Source organism: Palaemon carinicauda, chromosome 18 (assembly GCF_036898095.1).
Source record: "Palaemon carinicauda isolate YSFRI2023 chromosome 18, ASM3689809v2, whole genome shotgun sequence".
Lineage (NCBI taxonomy): Eukaryota > Metazoa > Arthropoda > Malacostraca > Decapoda > Palaemonidae > Palaemon > Palaemon carinicauda.
The window spans coordinates 84569770-84589637 of NC_090742.1; the positions used below are offsets into that span (position 1 = coordinate 84569770).

The 19868-nt window shown below is 42.1% G+C and overlaps 1 protein-coding gene across 11 annotated transcripts in view; it reads right to left on the minus strand.

Annotated features, from left to right (window-relative positions):
* The window catches only part of LOC137657922 (guanine nucleotide exchange factor DBS-like), a 664479-nt gene that overhangs the window by 84993 nt on the left and 559618 nt on the right, over positions 1-19868 (minus strand). For all 11 annotated transcript variants that reach the window (XM_068392587.1, XM_068392595.1, XM_068392589.1 and 8 more), the window contains 3 exons: positions 7327-7458; positions 7004-7189; positions 6701-6892 (listed from right to left, as the gene is read on the minus strand). In XM_068392587.1, the coding sequence (XP_068248688.1) occupies positions 6701-6892; positions 7004-7189; positions 7327-7458 (510 nt within the window). The remainder of the gene's footprint in view (positions 1-6700; positions 6893-7003; positions 7190-7326; positions 7459-19868) is intronic.

The following is a 19868-nucleotide window of genomic DNA, read 5'->3' on the forward strand; positions in this document are numbered from 1 at the left end:
TGGCACAACTATAGTCTATTTTTTATAGCGGTGCATATTTGCACTGACTCACAGGGGTGCCCTTTTAGCTCGGAAAGGTTCCTGATACCTGATTGGTCGGAAGTATTTTTGTCCGAACACCTTCATTGTTCTCAAATAATTACCAAGTAATGTGAATCAAAACTTATTTACTAACCTATATTTCTTCATCACATATATGTTTTGTCAATAAACAATATGAAAGAATAAATATATTATAAAGTATCATCATGGTAAGTCTAAATTTAATAACCCAATCCGCCGAGGTCAACGACAGCAGCTTGCTTTCGGATGCACGCTTTGTAATTTTGTAATTTTTCACATATTTTAACACAAATTGGGATAAATTACACTCAGCATAAGGTAAACATGTTATTATAAACTTTCTTTGAATACCAGAATTTACCAAAACCATGGAATTAATAAAACTTATGGGGAGGTAAAAGAACACCCTGCAGCGGCCTGGCGGGAAAACAATCCCTTCTGATTGTCATAGACGCAGTTTATTTTTCCGTAATATAGTTCGGCCTATTCCTTTCAGTTAAAATAGTCTTGCATTGTCCCTCTTCTTAATATTTTGCTTAGTATTTTCCCACATTCCTGTTTCTCACCTAATATCTATCTATTTTCCCGAATATCCCTTCTTTCATATAGGCCTATGTGATATCCGCACTACGATTCCTTATGTTTTGTACCTTAAGTCAGTAAGTATGTAAATAATAATAACAGCATAAATTTTATGCTGTGTAGCAAGTATAGCCTATTTTGTAAACCTGTTCAGTAGCTCACATTATATCAAATGAAATTAAGCATAGTATTTTTTTTTTTATTCCTGCCTCTACACTATTTTAATGAGACTAGCACCCGCTTCCCTTCAGGCCAACACTCTCCACAGAGGCTAAGACATAAGGAATCGTAGTGCGGATATCACATAGGCCTATATGAAAAAAGGGATATCCGGGAAAATAGATATTAGGTGAGCAGGAATGTGGGAAAATACTAAGTAAAATATTACGAAGGGAGACAATGCAAGACTATTTAAAGTAAAAGGAATAGGCCAAACTATATTAAGGGAAAAAAAAAAACTGCATCTATGAGTCAGAAGGGACTGTTTTCCCGCCAGACCGCTGCAGGCTGTTCTTTTACCTCCCCATAAGTTTTCACAAATATAGGGTTTTATTAATTCCCATGTTTTTGGTAAATTCTGGTATTAAAAAAAAGTTTATAATAACATGTTTAACTTATGCTGAGTGTAATTTATCCCAATTTGTGTTAAAATATGTGAAAAATTACAAAATTACAAAGCGTGCATCCGAACATAAGCTGCTGTCGTTGACTTCGGCGGATTGGGTTATCAAATGTAGACTTACTATGACGATACTTTATAATATATTTATTCTTTCACATTGTTTATTGACAAACATATATGTGATGGAGAAATATAGGTTAGTAAATGAGTTTTGATTCAATTTACTTGGTAATTATTTGAGAACAATGAAGGTGTTCGGACAAAAATACTTCCGACCAATCAGGTATCAGGAACCTTTTCAAGCTAAAAGGGCACCCCCTGTGAGTCGGTGCAAATATGCCCCGCTATAAAAAATAGACTATAGTGTTATTCTTTAGATTTTGTGACAGTCTGATCTTATTCAAGACCTGATGGATTAGGCAGAACTTGGGAAATGCATTGATGTCCATCCCATCCCAGGAATGTTGGAAGGCATCTTCCATTACTGCTGCTGGGTCCAGAATTCAAAAACAATACACAGGGAGTTTGTTGTTTAGATGTGTGGCAAACATGTCTATGACTAGGGAACCCCACTAGTCAAGAGACACTTCATCACTAGAGGACTCAAAGATCATTCTTAACCAATTATTGTTCCTAGTCAGCTCAGATTGCCTACTATTACGTTCTTTTTCTTTCCTGGGATGAATTGGGCCAATAGAGGGACAGCATTTATTTGTGCCCATAATGAATCCCTACTGCCAACTATCAGAAGAGGTGGGATACCGTGACCCCTGCTTGTTGACATAAGTCACTATGGTTGTGTTGTCAGTCATCAACATTACCACGTGACCTTTGATTGTCTCTGTAAGAGTAATGCCAGATACACTAACTTTAGTTCCAGATGATTCATGTTGAACACATTTTCCTCCTGTGACCACAGTCCTGAGATTTGTACCTTCATCAGATGGGCACCCAATCCTTGGCAAGAAGCATCTGAAAGAAATGAAAAAGTCTGGAGTTGAAACCTGAAGAGGTGAACCTGCTAACAGATTCTCCTCCTTTTGATACCAAAAGAGATCTGTTCTCATGTCTAGAGGGATCTTCACAAGAGTCAATGCGTAGTCTGAAGTCTGTGACCATTGCTTCCCTGGTGCCCATGGTATTGAGCAAAAATGTATCCTCCCAGAGGGTACTAGTTTCTCTAGGGAGGCAAGGTGGCCTAAAAGCTTCTGCCAGATGGGAGGTTGATCGACAGATTTTGAGATGCCCTCACCTTATTGAGGAGTCTCCTCATTAGGCAGATAGGGGGAACACGTAGATGTCAAGATGGTCCCACGGATGTTGGAAGGCATCATGTAGAAATGCCTGTGAGGATCTGGTACTGGCAAGCAGTACACTGGAAGCTTCCAGTCGAGAGAAGTCGCAAACAGGTCTATTATCGGTGAACCCCAGAAAGTAAGGACTTTGTTGGCTATCCAAGGATGTAAAGACTACTTGTAGCCATATCCAAGGATGTAAAGACCATTCGGAGCCAACTATTTCAGTCTCCCTGCTCAGTTTATCCGCAAAAATATTCTTCTTGCCCGGAATGAACTGGGCTAACACGATCAAATTTTCTTCCATCCATCACAGAATTTTTACGGCTAGTTGGCAGAGTAGACATGAAAAAGAACCTTCTTGCTGCCCCAATGACCCAAGGACCTTTTGGATAGCGCCCTTTTCCAACATGGTCTAGACTTCCGTCTGAAGGGCGAGATCCTTCGCTGATCCCTTCGCGAAGGAATACGAAATCAGTGGATGTAGTGTCAAAGTAGGGTGAGAGAGGGAGTGAACGGGACATGGTACCTCGCTTGGAAAATTGACTGTCCAAAATTCGGCCCTAAGGATCTCCCATCTCTACCACATGCGCTTAAGGCATCCTCCCATCGGTGGTCAAGAAAGAGGAATGCCCCCCTAGCAGAAGCGGTGACATCTTCCACTGCTACCTCCTTTGCCCCTAGCACTTTTACCAGGAAAGGGCTGCTTAGAAACCTGCTTCTTGGCGTTGGATTGCCTCAAAGCTACTGACACCTTATGTGCTTGTCTGTAGACGGGCCGAACTCGTTGCAGATGGCGCCGAAGTGGGGGTTAGACGACGTTGCTAGGTGAAGCGAGTCTTTAATTGCCTTCCTCCAGTGCTTCGCAACCGTGTCAACATTTTCTGAGCTGAACAAGGAAGGACCCTCCTTTGACGAGTTGCGTAACTTGTGCGGTTCTCTCTTCTGAACCTGCCTTTGGAACTTTGAAACTACGGAGTCTCGCCATTTCAAGATCCAATCCACCTACTGATAAGCTGCATCCTATCCATTGATTTACCTTATGCAAGCTAACACCTGCATAAAAGAATGGTCTGACTTTCTCTGATCGACGGCAGATGTTTTAGGGTTCGAGTTGTCCTATTCTTCATCTTTCGACTCTTCTAACCCCAGACTCGCACCCATAAGAACCTAGGTTCATCAACTACTACCCTGACAGAGGGATGAGGCCTAAAGGGGAGATTCTACGCTGTGGACAACAACGAGACAGGTATTGCACCAACAGCGCCCTTCTGTCACTCTGGGACCTCTAGATCTTTTGAAACCCAGTTCTTCAGAAAGATTTTCATAACTTTCCCCTCACGGGGCTTAGCCACAAAGGAGGCAAGCAGGCTACAGACATACCACTAGAGTAACCACAGGCTCTGGGGGCAGAGAGGTTGGTACGGTACGCATGAACTCAACCGGCAACAGCCTGTTGTTCTCCGTAAATGAGACCTCCCTCGGAGACTTCGAACCTCCTGCCTCAGTCTCTTTTGTTTCTTGGTCACTTTAACTGGGAAAATACCCAGGTTTACTCGCAGGGGATCAGGCTGGTCATGGGCAACCTTGGAGTCTTGATACCAACTAGAAGATTGGCCTAGAGTAAAAGGAGATTCCAAGGGTGGATTAGAAGCATGATTGGAAGCAGTACTGCAGTACTGAGTGTCCACAAGTGGGCTGGAACTCCTGAGAGATCCTGACACTAAGAGGGTAATTTGTATGTGTTGGTGGCAATCCCCTGATGATCGGGCTGGAGCAGGGTCGGTGACAGTGACATCCAGCTTTACAGCTTTTATGAGCTCTTCAAACCATGTGTATTTTTCACAAACAAAGGGATGGCTGCAAGAGCTCTTGGCAAGCGCCATTTGTGCACACGCTGGACTCTTGGAATCAGCTCTATCGGAGTAAGCAGATCTCCATCAGGAGCAGGAACTCGCGAGCTAACCACACGCAAGCGAGGTTGGCAAGCACTGCTCTGAAACTAGGAACTGCTCATTTGCAAGCTGAAGAATAGCAAACAGGTGCGTGAACACATGCAGGTGGTTCATGAGTTTCCTTCTACATGTCAGAAGCAGAGCAAGCAGGCACAGGTGGTGGTGAGCAAGGCAAGGTTGGCTTGTCTGTAAATGCATGCTGTCATCACTTGTGAACAACAGAACCAGCTCGGCTGCTCGAAGCAAGACCCCTAAGGTCTAGCACTCACGAGACTTGTAGAATCTTGTGTCTTGGCAGCACAGTGAAAAGGGGCTGTGACTATAGAGAGTCTACTGCCATAATCACCAGGCCACTTAGAAGAGGTTTGGATATATGTCACTGGTACTCATGGGGTGGACCACTCAAGTGAAGAAACCTTCTCACTCTGCCAACCTGGTAGGGTAAAAGAACACCAGGTTCCTTCTACTGAGCAAGCTCAGTGTCCAAGCTCACCCCGGGGGGCTCGCACGTCTGATTGGAACTTAGGGGAGAATCCATGCAACTCCTCCAATGGGAGAGTAATGCAGAGGACGTGTCGGCTTGGGACACGACCTACTGGAAGGGACTCTGAAGTTCAAGGAGAAGTTCGTGACCAACCCCTGCAAAGGCAGCTGTGTGGTCCTGCAGTGCCCGAAACTTCAGCACCTCTAAAAGCCGTTCTTTCGTGGGGGTAACCTAAAGACCCCTGGAAGGCCACAAACAATGCCCCTTGCATCAAAAGAGCTAGACACCCTATGGGAGGCGGGTGCCGCTGCTTCGCTACGGGAAGCAACATGAGCCTCCAAACCCAAAGGTTGTCCGTAGGTTAAATGATCATCACCCTTGCTCAAACATCCGCCGGACAAGGACAAATGAGCAGAGTTAGAGGGGAGAGTACGGGATGCTAGAGTAAGAAGTCGGGACTTCTTTGACCTCGAGGAAGACCCCGAGGGAAAAGAATCCCTTTTAGACTTCTTCCATTGCCTACTGTATCTCTCCCACTGGGAGGATGGCTAATCTCAACACTCATTGCAGGGAGAAGCCTGTGTGCAGGAAATGTCGTCTGCACACTGGACAAAGTCGGAGAGGATCCATCTCCAAAAGGGATACAAACGTGCTGCCACTGTCAAGGCAAACCCACAAAACAGACTAAACACACCTGCAAGAGAGAGAAAACAGTTAAGTTTACAACCCGGTAAGAATTTATAATAACGGTTAATGGAAGAGCGAGACAGCAAATCTTCACTCGACTGAGCAAAAAAAAATTATATATATCACTGGTGAGTGTGTGAGCAGGGTGGCTGGTCTACCCCTCGCTAACTAGTGGAGGGTTGCTGAAACCTTGCATAAAAGTTAATGGCTAGTTTCCAGTTACACTGAAAACATATATCCATAGTAAAGAGCAAAGGGTTTGTATTTCTGTAGGAACAAACTGAAATGAGTTTTCTTCACTCTCATCTGTCCAATATTTTGTCTTCCTGAGCTCCAATCTGGTATAGGTTTTCATCTATCCCTCTTATTCCTTTTATGCCTCCATACGGGTCTTTCTTCTTTTCCTTCCATACCTTCTGATTTTCTGGCTAACTTTCGTATTCCTCCTCCACACATATCCAAACCAATCTGTATATAAGAGTTCCTAGCCTTTTTTAAAACGTATGAGCATTATATCTTCCATTATTTTTTCCTTCGTTATACAATCTTCCTGTCATAATCCAACCCAAAATATTGCCCCACGAAATTTGTTTTTAAAAAGGTTAAATCTAATAGATCAAAAGCATGTGGTACAAGCTCAAGTAGTGATATAACTTTCCAAATACAAATTCAATAGCATTAAAATAGACAAACAGAATTTCAGTAAAACTAGATTCATAAAAGTATTATCTAGCCCGTTTGGTAAATAACAGACCCTGTTATTCAGTAATGCTTTGATTGCATTGATTGGTACTGGCTATGATAATTTTCACACATAAGAAAAAATACAACCATACAGTATTCTTTTGCTCAAACTAAATCAGACTCCACTATACAGGATTCTTCTATTCAAACTAAATCAGATTTACTCATTCAAACTCTGTATGAGAAAAGCATACGCTAGAAGGTCTTAATTACTAGTTGTCATTGGACTAGAACATATAAGAACATGCTTCCATAATGTTTTACTTACTTTGAGAAGCAGTTGGTATTTAGTGATGCGTTGGACAGGCTTAAGGAGGTAGGCACCTAGAGGTAACTTGTGATGCAGACGACGCTGACATTCTTTAAAAAAGGGATTGTGGTCTCCAACCTGGCGACGTAGCTCTTCACTTTGGGGTTTATTTTGGCAGTACAGTGAGTATAATCGATGGAAGGAGTCTTTCTGTAATTATAATATTAATTAAATAATGAGCATCTGAATACAGTAGTTTTATCAATATATATACAAACAGTAATAATTTTGACCACAAAATTCAAGAAAAAAAATTCTTACCCTTTGAACAAAGCAAAGACCAATGAGTTCGGGAGTGTTAATACAGTTTTCCAAATCACGAAGGAAGACATCATTATGGAAGCGAAATATTTCCTCCATGTTCCCAAAGAGAAGATCACTCTTGCCATATAAATTCACTGGGATAAGGGGCTGCATCTCTGGATTCAGCATTTCATCTTTATAACCCTGCATAGGATTGGTAAATACACCCTTAACAATAATAATTCCACGGTATACTCTGATAAGAAACACACAATAAAGAAATGTACAAGTTACTTTTTTTTCATATTTTGTGATGAAAAAAAAAATATGTAATATTGTACCTTTAATATTGAACACAATTCTGAGACATAAACTCTCTCTGTGTCCAGCAATTCCTTAAGAACATGGCCACGCTTGGCTCTTGCAGCTTCGGCATCCCCAACCCAATCTGGAGAGTCACTACTATCTCCAAGCTATAAAAAATAGAAAGAATACAAATGAAAATTCAATTGCTTGCAGTATACGACAACAAAGAAGTGAATTGCATACACAACTAGTAGGAAAGCTATACAGTAACTATTACATTATTCTCTTTGCGAGACACTAAACTGTAAAAAATAATTTATGCTAACTAATGCTGAATACATAAAGTTATCCTCATGCCTTTTTTAATTTGAAATAAATGCTTTCTATAACAGCAAATAAAGTAGGACAAATGTGACATACCACTAATTTTAAACGACTTACTATAAAAAGGTCTTTCAGTGTCTACATATTAAAATAATGTATAACGGTTTATCATTGAACCACAATTAAGAATGAATAAACAAGTACAATAATCTTTAGTAGGATTAATGATTTATTTTATATAATTATATCAACCTTGCTAGATTTATTATCCTTTCAAATACAGCTTGATCACAAGATTTCTTTAAATTTTGATCTTTCTTCATGCTGGAAAGGGAATTAGTTACCAAGAACATGAGGTTTCCAAAAAAAGAAAACTCAAAAGTACCAGCTTTACCATAGGCAGACACAATCAATGAATCAGATCAAAATATCCTGACATAATAATCCTGTTTAAGAAATTTCATTTCATTGTATGTGGTTCCTACAGTTACTGAAAAATATGTGAAAGAAAAGTGGAGTACACAAAGTAATAATTTTAAGTGAGAAGAATAGAAACTCTAATAATGTTCATAAATTCTTCTTATGCCAATGAGCAAATGTAAAATGCACCAGAGAGATTCCTAGCAATATCTAATAGCAAGTAATTATTTGGCTAGATATGTACAGTATTTGATTATGGATATCATGTAGTAACCTACAGTCACTGTGAATAAATAACATTTAATTATAAACCCTTGTAAAATTTACATTGTATTTACACTTAGGTTTAATTTTACATGCTACAAAACATATCTTCTAAAAATATCACAATATGCAAACCCTCGTCATTTAAATGGGTTTACTCCATCGTTGTTTTGCTACAATCAGAATGAAGGAAACCATTTGAATGACAAGGGTTTACATTTCACGTAGGCACAAACCACAAATTTTTAAAATATTTTTTTTTTTTTAGCTATCCAGGCCTAGGTCATTTAATTTACATGTCCCACCTCATACACCACTCAAATCTTGACCATGAGCATGTGATGAAAGTCAAGCTTATTCAGACATTCCTACCAAGCATGAGAGAGATACTGGCAACCATACAATATTACCATAATCTCATGATTTCCTTAATTCTGGTTATAGCAAAACAGCAACAGAGTAAACCCATTTAAATGACAGGTTTGTATAGCTAGGAAAAATATAAATTATTTTTAAAATTTGTAGTTAAATTTTGTGACTGAATTATAAATTAAATCTTCACTTTGTTTTAATTTTAAAGAATTACCAGTCATTTAAAGGTATTAGACAAGTAACTCTTTAAAGCAATAAAGACTATCACCACCATTCTGTTCAAAATACAAAGGAGTAAAGTGCTATGAAATAGCTCTGGGACTTTCATAGCATAAAATATTTTATATCCAGTTAGTACATATTTTTTGTTTATGGTATGCAGATTACAAATATTTTAGGCATTATTGGTTTTTTTTTTAATTCAACTGTTGTAGCTTTGGTTTGTGGCTGGTGATAACAGAACATCTCAAAAGGTGACAGTAATTTTGCACACATAACATAAGTAGCATTTCTACAGCAAAATTCAACATGCAAATATTTCTTTAGGAGTAAAATGCACTCCCCTACCTTGTGGGGACTAAATTAAGAGTGTATGCTAAATGATCCTTGTAAATATGGTTTACTGGACTTCAGTAATAATATAAACAATATTTTCTTACATAAAACATGTTTTTCATATAACTAGCAAACCAACAGCTCATGTGCAGTTTAGCTGTAGAGGGCCTAGTGCTGCTAGTGAATTTAAAGCAATGCACTGTAGGCATTACAAATAAGGTCTTTGCAGCATCCTAATAGCCCCTAGCTGCAGTCACTTTTTAGCCTTAACTATATCTCCATTCATGCTTCATTCTTTCATATTGCTGTCCAACCTCATAATATCCCTTTCATACTGCAACCGCAGGATTGTCCCCGTAATTGAACATGGGCCCTGAATAAGCTCTTGGGCCCAAGTGCTGGGCTTTATGACAGGAATTCATAAATCCAATAATTTTCAGTGACACCTTTAGTGCAGCTGTTGTGCTTGCAGTTCTTTTTGCATCACTTCTGAGGATATAGCTAGCCTATGGCCTAAACCTTGTACTTGAAATCAATCAGCAGCTTCCTTTAAAGGTACTTTGAATGGGTAATGATATTACTTGACTGTACAAGTGATTATGTGTTTAAACCACATCATGGGTGTTTTGATAACTTTGAGAAGAGGATTGGCATAGAGAGTGGTAAGGTGTGGGGAGGATGCCAGTGATAACAAAGACACTACCAATAAATATTTTTGCAAGTTTAGGAAGTATGTAAAGGCTAAGTGTTTAATTCCCACAACAAATGTTCTATAGGAATAAGACAGGACCATTTTGAAATAAAAATGTCTAGCAAGACCTATTTTACATGACAAAAAACATTGCTAGACCATAAGCCAATAAAAGACAGATTGAAGGTGTACCCAAACAACCAGAAAATGCCCATCAGGCATAAATCTTTACCAGACCATGATAGGTGGCAGAAATTAGCGGGGGTGATGTCAGAAGTGTAAAAGCCAAAGTTATGGTTCTGGCAACAAACAGTGCTACCAGATCTAGCTTAGCCCTATGATCTCTATGAATTCACCTTCAAAATCCTATAGCTAAACACTTGTACTCCACTCATTCGAACTTTGGGCTCAGACTTAGGGATCAAAATAAAGATTCCAATCCAGTGCAGTCAGATTACATTAACATTGTGAGTGGCCAGTTTAAAACCAAAATAAAGGAAATGGCATTGAAATATCAGGGCTACAACTTAAAAGAACTGCCAGGGGAACCCAAGGATATTGAGGTGGAATTTGATAAAGTACCGAGACAAGTAAGGGTATTAGAGGAGTTTGAAAAAAAACAAAAGGTTTTGTCCATTGAGTATCAGCAATTAACACTTTGTATGTAGCTTATAGCAGTAAAGGAGGAATTTGCGAAGGCATGTATGGCTGAGGGCCCATAGAAACTAAGTGTTGAACAACAGAACCTAAAGAAGAGGTAGTGGAAATATTTAAAAACCAAGAAATAATGGAATGGTGAGGACTCAAAATCAATGTAGGTAAAACAAAGGGAAAAAAATATTATTAAAAAAATGGCCATATGGTTGTCATGGGAAAAAAGTGGGGGTAAACACTATAAGATACTATGCACCACATGTAGCTGATGGTATTGCATGAGTATATGGTTTTATAAGCCTGAAATGCATGATACAAGCATACAGGGAAAATTGCAGGAGTTGAAATGCCTTTTAGGATAGACTGTCAGGTCTTAAAATATGTTACATTCAGTTACATAGAAGACACACTGGACTGAGGTAAAAGGTTATGAGCAATAAGTAAGAGTTAATGCAGTACTGTATATAAGAAACTGGAGAGTGATTACTAGACCAATGGTAAATAAACAGGTCACATTAGTAGAAAGGGTAAAGCACTTGGGCTTATAGCATCCTGCTTTCCAAATTAGGGTTGTAGCTTAGCTAGTAGTAATAATAATAATAATAATGTACTGTACAATTCTATACACCAGAAACTTTGGCTCAAAAATTAAGTTTTATTAGGTGTAATCTTAGAATGGTAAGATTCACGACTGGAATAAAGATGATAGATCATTTTACAAAAAAGAAGTAGTGGAGAGATTTGATGTCCAAAAGCTGAAATAATTCAAATGGAGACGGTTTGGACATGTGATGAGAGGGAACGAGGAAAAGAAGTAGGTACAGAAGTGGGATAGCAAATGAAGACCTGTAAGAAGGACCAAGAAACTGTTTAGAAACTTGAGGTAAATGAAGCCCTAGCTCTGATGGGAGTTAAGGAAGAGGAGAGGGCAGAACAGGTAAGAGTGGAGTGAACTAATTTCATGTTTAACCTTCTAAAGGGAAGTACTGATGTAATGTAAGTTTATGGTGATAATGAAAACTGAAACACTGTGGGAAGAATCCATTACAAGTGGCTTTGCAGGGTTCACTGTAGACCATGCTCAAGGTTCTTTGCAGTTTCCATATGACCCTCTGCCAAATTTATTTCTGCCCTATACTTTTCAACTGTACTGTTTCATCTCTTTCTACTTATTATAACTGCCCACCCTTGACATAACCTAGTTCCAATTAGTTTTGAAATTGAAGAATAAAGCAAAATAAAGTTATAATATTGGATGGATAGTTGGAAATAAAAAAAAAGTTAAGATGGAAAGTAAAATACAGAAAGTAATACAGCTGGAAGACAAAGGGATGGTGCTACAAACCCTTAGTACCATTTACAATACACTCCATAAGCAAACTGTAGGTGGTACCTTTCATGAGGTACTATCTATACAGACTCATTTACTAAAATGTTATTTTTATTAGTAAAATAAATTTTTGAATATACTTACCCGATAATCATGTAGCTGTCAACTCCGTTGCCCGACAGAATTCTACGGGAGGGATACGCCAGCTATCACTATACTAGAAGGGGGTGTACTCACCAGCGCCACCTGTGGCCAGGTACTACAGTACTTCTTGTTGACACCTCCTCAATTTTTCCTCGGTCCACTGGTTCTCTATGGGGAGGAAGGGAGGGTCAATTAAATCATGATTATCGGGTAAGTATATTCAAAAATTTATTTTACTAAAAAAAATAACATTTTTCAATATTAAACTTACCCGATAATCATGTAGCTGATTCACACCCAGGGGGGTGGGTGAAAACCAGTGTACATGACTAAAGGATAGCTAAGTATCCCGTATTTCATATAATCAGTTATCTCAAAATAACAATGAAATAATAAGTACCTGGTAAGGAAGTCGACTTGAACCGTTACTCTGCCTTTATTAAGTTCGTCTTCCTTACTGAGCGCAGCGTTCCTCTTAGGAGGCTGAATCAACTCTAAGGTGCTAAAGTATATAGGGCTGCAACCCCTACTAAAGGACCTCTACATAACCTCTAACCCAGGCGCTTCTCAAGAATGAATTGACCACCCGCCAAATCAAAAGGATGCGGAAGGCTTCTTAGCCTACCGTAACAACCATAAAAACAACAATAAAAGCATTCAAGAGAAAGGTTAAAAAAGGTTATGGGATTAAGGGAATGTAGTGGCTGAGCCCTCACCTACTACTGCACTCGCTGCTACGAATGGTCCCAGGGTGTAGCAGTTCTCGTAAAGAGACTGGACATCTTTAAGATAAAATGATGCAAACACTGACTTGCTCCTCCAATAAGTTGCATCCATTATGCTCTGCAGAGAACGGTTTTTATTAAAGGCCATCGAAGTGGCTACGGCTCTCACTTCGTGGGTCCTTACCTTCAGCAAAGCAAGGTCTTCCTCCTTCAAGTGAGAATGGGCTTCTCTAATCAGAAGCCTTATATAATACGAAACCCCGTTTTTGGACATGGGCATCGAAGGTTTCTTGATTGCACACCATAAGGCTTCTGACTGTCCTCGAATAGGTTTAGACCTATTAAGATAATATTTCAGAGCTCTGACAGGGCAAAGAACTCTTTCTAGCTCGTTACCTACCATGTTGGAAAGGCTAGGAATTTCAAACGATCTAGGCCAAGGACGTGAAGGAAGTTCATTCTTAGCTAAGAATCCGAGCTGTAAAGAACATGTCGCAGATTCGGATGTGAACCCAATGTTCTTGCTGAAGGCATGAACCTCACTGACTCTTTTAGCTGTTGCAAGGCAGACGAGAAAAAGAGTCTTGAGGGTAAGGTCCTTGAAGGAAGCTGACTGGAGAGGTTCGAACCTAGGCGACATAAGGAACCTTAAGACTACGTCTAGATTCCAGCCTGGAGTGGGTAAACGACGTTCTTTAGAAGTCTCAAAAGACTTAAGGATGTCTTGAAGGTCCTTGTTGGAAGAAAGGTCAAAACCTCTGTGGCGGAGAACTGAAGCCAACATACTCCTGTACCCTTTAATCGTAGGAGCTGAAAGGGATCTCTCATTCCTTAGATGTAAAAGGAAGTCAGCTATTTGGGTTACAGAGGTATTGGTAGAGGAAACTGCATTGGCTCTACACCAGCTCCGGAAGACTTCCCACTTGGATTGGTAGACTCTACGAGTGGATACCCTCCTTGCTCTGGCAATCGCACTGGCTGCCTCCTTCGAAAAGCCTCTAGCTCTAGCGAATCTTTCGACAGTCTGAAGGCAGTCAGCCGAAGAGCGTGGAGGTTTGGGTGCAACTTGTCTACGTGAGGTTGACGTAGAAGGTCCACTCTTAGAGGGAGAGTCCTGGGGACGTCGACCAGCCATTGTAGTACCTCTGTGAACCATTCTCTTGCAGGCCAAAGGGGAGCAACCAGCGTCAGCCGTGTCCCTTCGTGCGAGATGAACTTCTGAAGGACTTTGTTTATGATCTTGAACGGTGGGAATGCGTAAAGGTCGAGATGGGACCAATTCAGCAGAAAAGCATCCACATGAACTGCTGCTGGGTCTGGAACTGGGGAACAGTACAAAGGAAGCCTCTTGGTCATGGAGGTGGCAAAAAGATCTATTGTCGGCTGACCCCACAAGGTCCAAAGTCTGTTGCACACGCTCTTGTGAAGGGTCCATTCCGTGGGGATGACCTGATCTTTTCTGCTTAGGCGATCTGCTGAGACGTTCATGTTGCCCTGGATGAACCTCGTAACTAGGGTGAGGTTTAGACTTCTTGACCAAATGAGGAGGTCCCTTGCTATCTCGTACAGGCTCCTCGAATGGGTCCCTCCCTGCTTGGAGATGTAAGCCAAGGCTGTGGTGTTGTCGGAGTTCACCTCCACCACCTTGCCTAGCAGGAGGGACTTGAAGTTCAATAGGGCCAAATGAACTGCCAGTAGCTCCTTGCAGTTGATGTGGAGCGTTTCCTGTTCCTTGTTCCACGTTCCCGAGCACTCCTGTCCGTTCAAGGTCGCGCCCCAGCCCGAGTCTGATGCATCCGAGAAGAGATGAAGATTGGGGGTCTGAATCGCCAACGATAGGCCCTCCCTGAGAAGGAGATTGGTCTTCCACCACAAGAGAGTGGTCTTCATCTCTTTGGTGACCGGGATAGAGACTGCTTCGAGCGTCAAATCCTTGTCCCAATGAGCTGCTAGATGGAATTGGAGAGGGCGGAGGTGGAGTCTCCCTAGCTCGATGAACAGGGCTAACGATGAAAGGGTCCCTGTGAGACTCATCCACTGTCTCACCGAGCAACTGCTCCTCTTCAGCATGCTCAGGATGCAATCTAGGGCTTGGCTTATCCTTGGGGCCGATGGAAAAGCCCGAAAATCCTGACTCCGAATCTCCATTCCCAGGTAAACAATGGATTGGGAGGGAATGAGCTGGGACTTTTCTAAGTTGACTAACAGACCCAGTTCCTTGATCAAGTCCAAAGTCCAGTTGAGACTCTCCAGACAGCGACGACTCGTGGAGGCTCTCAACAGCCAGTCGTCTAAATAAAGGGAGGCTCTGATGTCCGATAAGTGGAGGAATTTTGCAATATTCCTCATCAGATGCGTAAACACCATAGGAGCTGTGCTTAGGCCAAAACACAGGGCTTGGAATTGGTACACAACCTTTCCAAAAACGAATCTCAGGAAAGGTTGGGAGTCTGGATGAATAGGAACGTGAAAGTAAGCATCTTTCAGATCCAACGAGACCATCCAGTCCTCCTGCCTGACCGCTGCTAGGACCGACTTCGTCGTCTCCATAGTGAACGTCTGCTTGGTGACATAAGCATTGAGCGCGCTGACGTCCAGCACCGGTCTCCAACCTCCTGTCTTCTTGGCCACCAGAAAGAGACGGTTGTAGAAGCCCGGGGATTGATGGTCCCGGACTATAACCACTGCCTTCTTCTGTAACAGGAGCGACACCTCCTGGTGCAACGCTAGCCTCTTGTCCTTTTCCTTGTAGTTGGGAGAGAGGTTGATGGGAGAAGTGGTCAGAGGGGGTTTGCGGCAGAATGGTATCCTGTAACCCTCCCTCAGCCACCTGACAGACTGGGCGTCTGCACCTCTCTTTTCCCAGGCTTGCCAGAAGATCTTGAGTCTGGCTCCTACTGCTGTCTGGAGAGGAGGAGAGTCAGTGTTTGCCTTTTGAAGTCTTGGAACCTTTCCTAGACTTGCTCCTGGAAGAGTCTGGACGGGAGCTTCCTCGGCTGGGGGCTCTACCACGAAAGGGCGGAATAAACCTCGTAGCAGGAGTATCAGCCACTGGGGTGCGATAAGTCCTGGGGACTGAGGGAGCAACCTTAGTCTTACGAGCTGAAGAGGCCACAAGATCATGAGTGTCCTTTTGAATCAGGGCCGCAGACAAGTCCTTGACAAGCTCTTCGGGAAACAAGAACTTAGAGAGCGGAGCGAAAAGGAGTTGAGACCTTTGACAAGGTGTGATGCTGGAAGAAAGGAAGGTACAAAGTTGCTCCCTTTTCTTAAGAACTCCTGACACAAACATTGAAGCAAGCTCGCCAGATCCATCCCTAATAGCTTTATCCATGCAGGACATTAAAAGCATGGCCGAGTCCTTGTCCGCAGGGGAGGTCTTCTTGCTAAGGGCCCCCAGGCACCAGTCAAGAAAATTGAACATCTCAAAGGCACGAAATACACCCTTTAGGAAGTGGTCTAGATCGGAGAAGGTCCAGCAAACCTTAGAGCGCCTCATTGCTGTTCTACGAGGAGAGTCGACCAAACTTGAGAAGTCAGCCTGGGCAGAGGCAGGTACTCCCAAGCCTGGTTCCTCTCCTGTGGCATACCATACGCCCGCTTTAGAAGTGAGCTTAGTCGGTGGGAACATAAAGGAAGTCTTCCCTAGTTGCTGCTTAGACTGCAACCACTCCCCTAAAATTCTTAAAGCTCTCTTAGAGGACCTTGCAAAGACGAGCTTAGTATATGTTGACTTGACAGGCTGCATGCCCAGCGAAAACTCAGATGGCGGAGAGCGGGGGGTAGCAGAGACAAAATGGTCCGGGTATACCTCTCTGAAAAGAGCCAGGACCTTACGAAAGTCAATAGGTGGAGGAGAAGACTTGGATTCTTCCACGTCTGATGAGGGATCCAGGTGCGCAGCTTCCTCATCAGAAACCTCATCACCAGAGTGTAGCGAAGTGAGAGGTAATGGAACAGTGGTATGCTGAACAGCAGAATCTGAACAAGCGGGTGCAAAAACGCTTGTGGTTTCATCCTCAAGTCTCTGTTGATGAGTTAAAACCTGAGGTTCAGGCTGCAAAGGCTGGTCAAAAAGAGTAGCGGAAGGTAGGCGCATGGGTTGAGGAGGCTGACTCCTGGCATGAGTGTCTTGACTCAAGAGTTGCGCTTGCTGTAAGGGTTGCGGATGCGCAGTAGCAGGTTCCTGAGGAACGAGTTGAGGTTCCTGAGGTGTGAGCTGCGAGAGTTGAGGTAGCGGCTGCGCAGAACGCAGTTCTTGTCTCGCGAGTTGAGGTTCCTGAGGCGCAAGGCTAAGGTGTTGAGGCTCTCGCCTTGAGGAGGGTTGAGGTCGCTGCAGCGAGAGCTGAGGTGTCTGCCTCATGGATGGAAGAGGTTGTCGTACCTCAAGAGAGTGTAGCCTCACTGGTGAAACCGCAAGCGGAAGCGGAGGAAGTAAGGCATAAGCTTCCTGTTCCCATTGCTGAGGTTGCCTTAAGGAAGGCGGAGGTTGCTGCACACCGCTGGAAACTGGCAACTCAGTACGCGGTAAGGTATCCTGAGGAGCCTCAACATCGTACGCCTGGCAGACTGGACTGCGGTTAGGCGGAGCGATCGCAGGAGGAGGTGTAACCTTCTCAGCCTGACACTCACGCATTAAGACCGCAAGCTGTGACTGCATGGACTGCAGTAAAGTCAACTTGGGGTCGGCAGACACTAAGGTCTGCTGAGGCAAAGCCTTAACAGAAGATGAGGTCTGTTGCGGCAGCACCTTACCCCTCTTAGGAGGTGTGCAGTCACCTGATGACTGCGGAGAGTCAGAGCTAATCCAATGACTGCAGCCAGGTTGTAGAGCTCTTGAGGTCTGGACTTTGCGTTTGAGAGGTCTTGAGACCTGAGTCCAGCGTTTTCTCCCTGACAATTCTTCAGCAGACGAGTAAAAGACGGGCTCAATCGTCTGCGGGTGGGAGTGACGGTCTCTGTAAGACACGCCCGCAACCACCGAGGATACTTCTGTGCGCCGATCAAGGCCTGCCGAACCCTTTTGCCCTTCGACATTGCTTCTCCCCTGGGCTTGGGAGCTTGCAAGAGGTCCCGGACTGGGAGGACGACTGGCACGCACAGAAGTACCCTCACGCACCACACTGACACTGACACTAGCACTTGGCACTGCACTGACACTAGCACTTGTCACAGCACTGGCACTATTACCTCCCACTGCACTTTTGACCTTAAGTTCCTTGACTTCGGCCATAAGAGACTTATGATCACTAACCACCGACTCCACTTTGTCACCTAAAGCCTGAATGGCACGCAACACAACAGACATATCAGGTTGAGGGCAAATAGTAGGTTCGGGGGTAGCCACTACAGGGGGAGGAAAAGGTAGGGGATCATGAGGTGAGGAAAAAAGTGAAGAGCGAGAAGAACTCCTCCTAACTCTCTCTCTCTCTAACTTGGTTGAATATTTCAGGAATCGGACAAAATCAAGTTCCGAAAGTCCGGCGCATTCCTCACATCGATCTTCCAACTGACAGGGTCTTTCCCTACAGTCAGAACAAGCGGTGTGACGATCTACCGAGGCCTTCGGAATACGCCTATTACAAGACCTACATCGTCTATGGGGTGGGGCTTGTGAAATGTCAGACATCTTGAATCAAAGAGTTAGCCAAGGGGGATTCCAAATCAAGCAAAAAGATCGTTAACCATTAATCAGAACTAAATAAAAGCTATCTAAGCTAATATAGAAGTTTTCCAGTATAGCGACAGCCGAAATCTGAGAGAAATACTTCACCAAAAGCCGTGAACAATACTCCAAGATCATAAGCGTATCCCAGAACGTCTTGCCGGAAGCACGACAGAGGAAAAATTGAGGAGGTGTCAACAAGAAGTACTGTAGTACCTGGCCACAGGTGGCGCTGGTGAGTACACCCCCTTCTAGTATAGTGATAGCTGGCGTATCCCTCCCGTAGAATTCTGTCGGGCAACGGAGTTGACAGCTACATGATTATCGGGTAAGTTTAATATTGAAAATTAACAAATACAATATAATAATGTGAAGATGGATTTAAAATTATTCATTGGACTTGATTTTACTATTCCAGTTAAATACTTTAAGAAATATGATAATGACAGTGTACAGTACTAAAAGAACATATGTATGTTTAATGTGTTCACATCTAACTGATAAGTCCCTACAACACTTCGCAGAAGATTTTTGTTTGGACTACATGCCAAATTAACTTGAATAGCCAATTAAATATATAAACTTATAAAACTGAGGAAAAAACTTTCTACAATCAAGCGATAAGGTATGTAGTAACTAGCTACAAACACTGCGTCTAACTGTCATGGAGTAAATGGGGTAGCATGTTAAGTGGAATACAGTACTAATAAGGAGCTAGAATATTGCTCAGAAGTTACCATGAAGCTGAGCATTTAAAATTACCGTAAATTTTTAATGTCTAGTCATTTCCTTGCAACAGATAATCAGGCATTGTAACCTGTACAGTATTTTAAAGGATGCAAGGGCTAGAAAGTGACAAATCTCAACTTACTGCTAGATAAACAAAAATAACTTACTTCAAGCAATACTGTACAGCACTAGTTTTCAAATTATACTACAGTATTACTTAAACACTGAATACAATTCACATTCACCACAGACATTGTTATACTGTACTGTATAGGCTGCAATTTCTACTAAATAATATTAGCAACAATAAATATTTTTAATAAGTGAATAAAGTCCGCACAGTTCATTGGAAGCAGAAATAAGGCAAGTTTTAGGCATAATCAAGTGAAAAATAGTTACTCTAAACTAGAGTCATTGTTTTTACTTATACGTATCTGCAAAGAATAAGTGTCTTTTCAATACCAATGCCTTCATAAATATGAAGTTTTATATTTACTAAAATAGCATGCGAAAAGATGGAGATATATAGCATACGGTTCTACAATAACTGCTTATTAAGGATAGATTTATCAGTGCTGTTAAAGAAATTATGGTCAAAATGCTACAGACAGGGAACAAAAGATGATTTTTAATTGGTGAATGTTAATGTTTATACAGTACTTGTGAAATGTTAATTTTTATACAGTACTAGAGGAAAGTTAGTG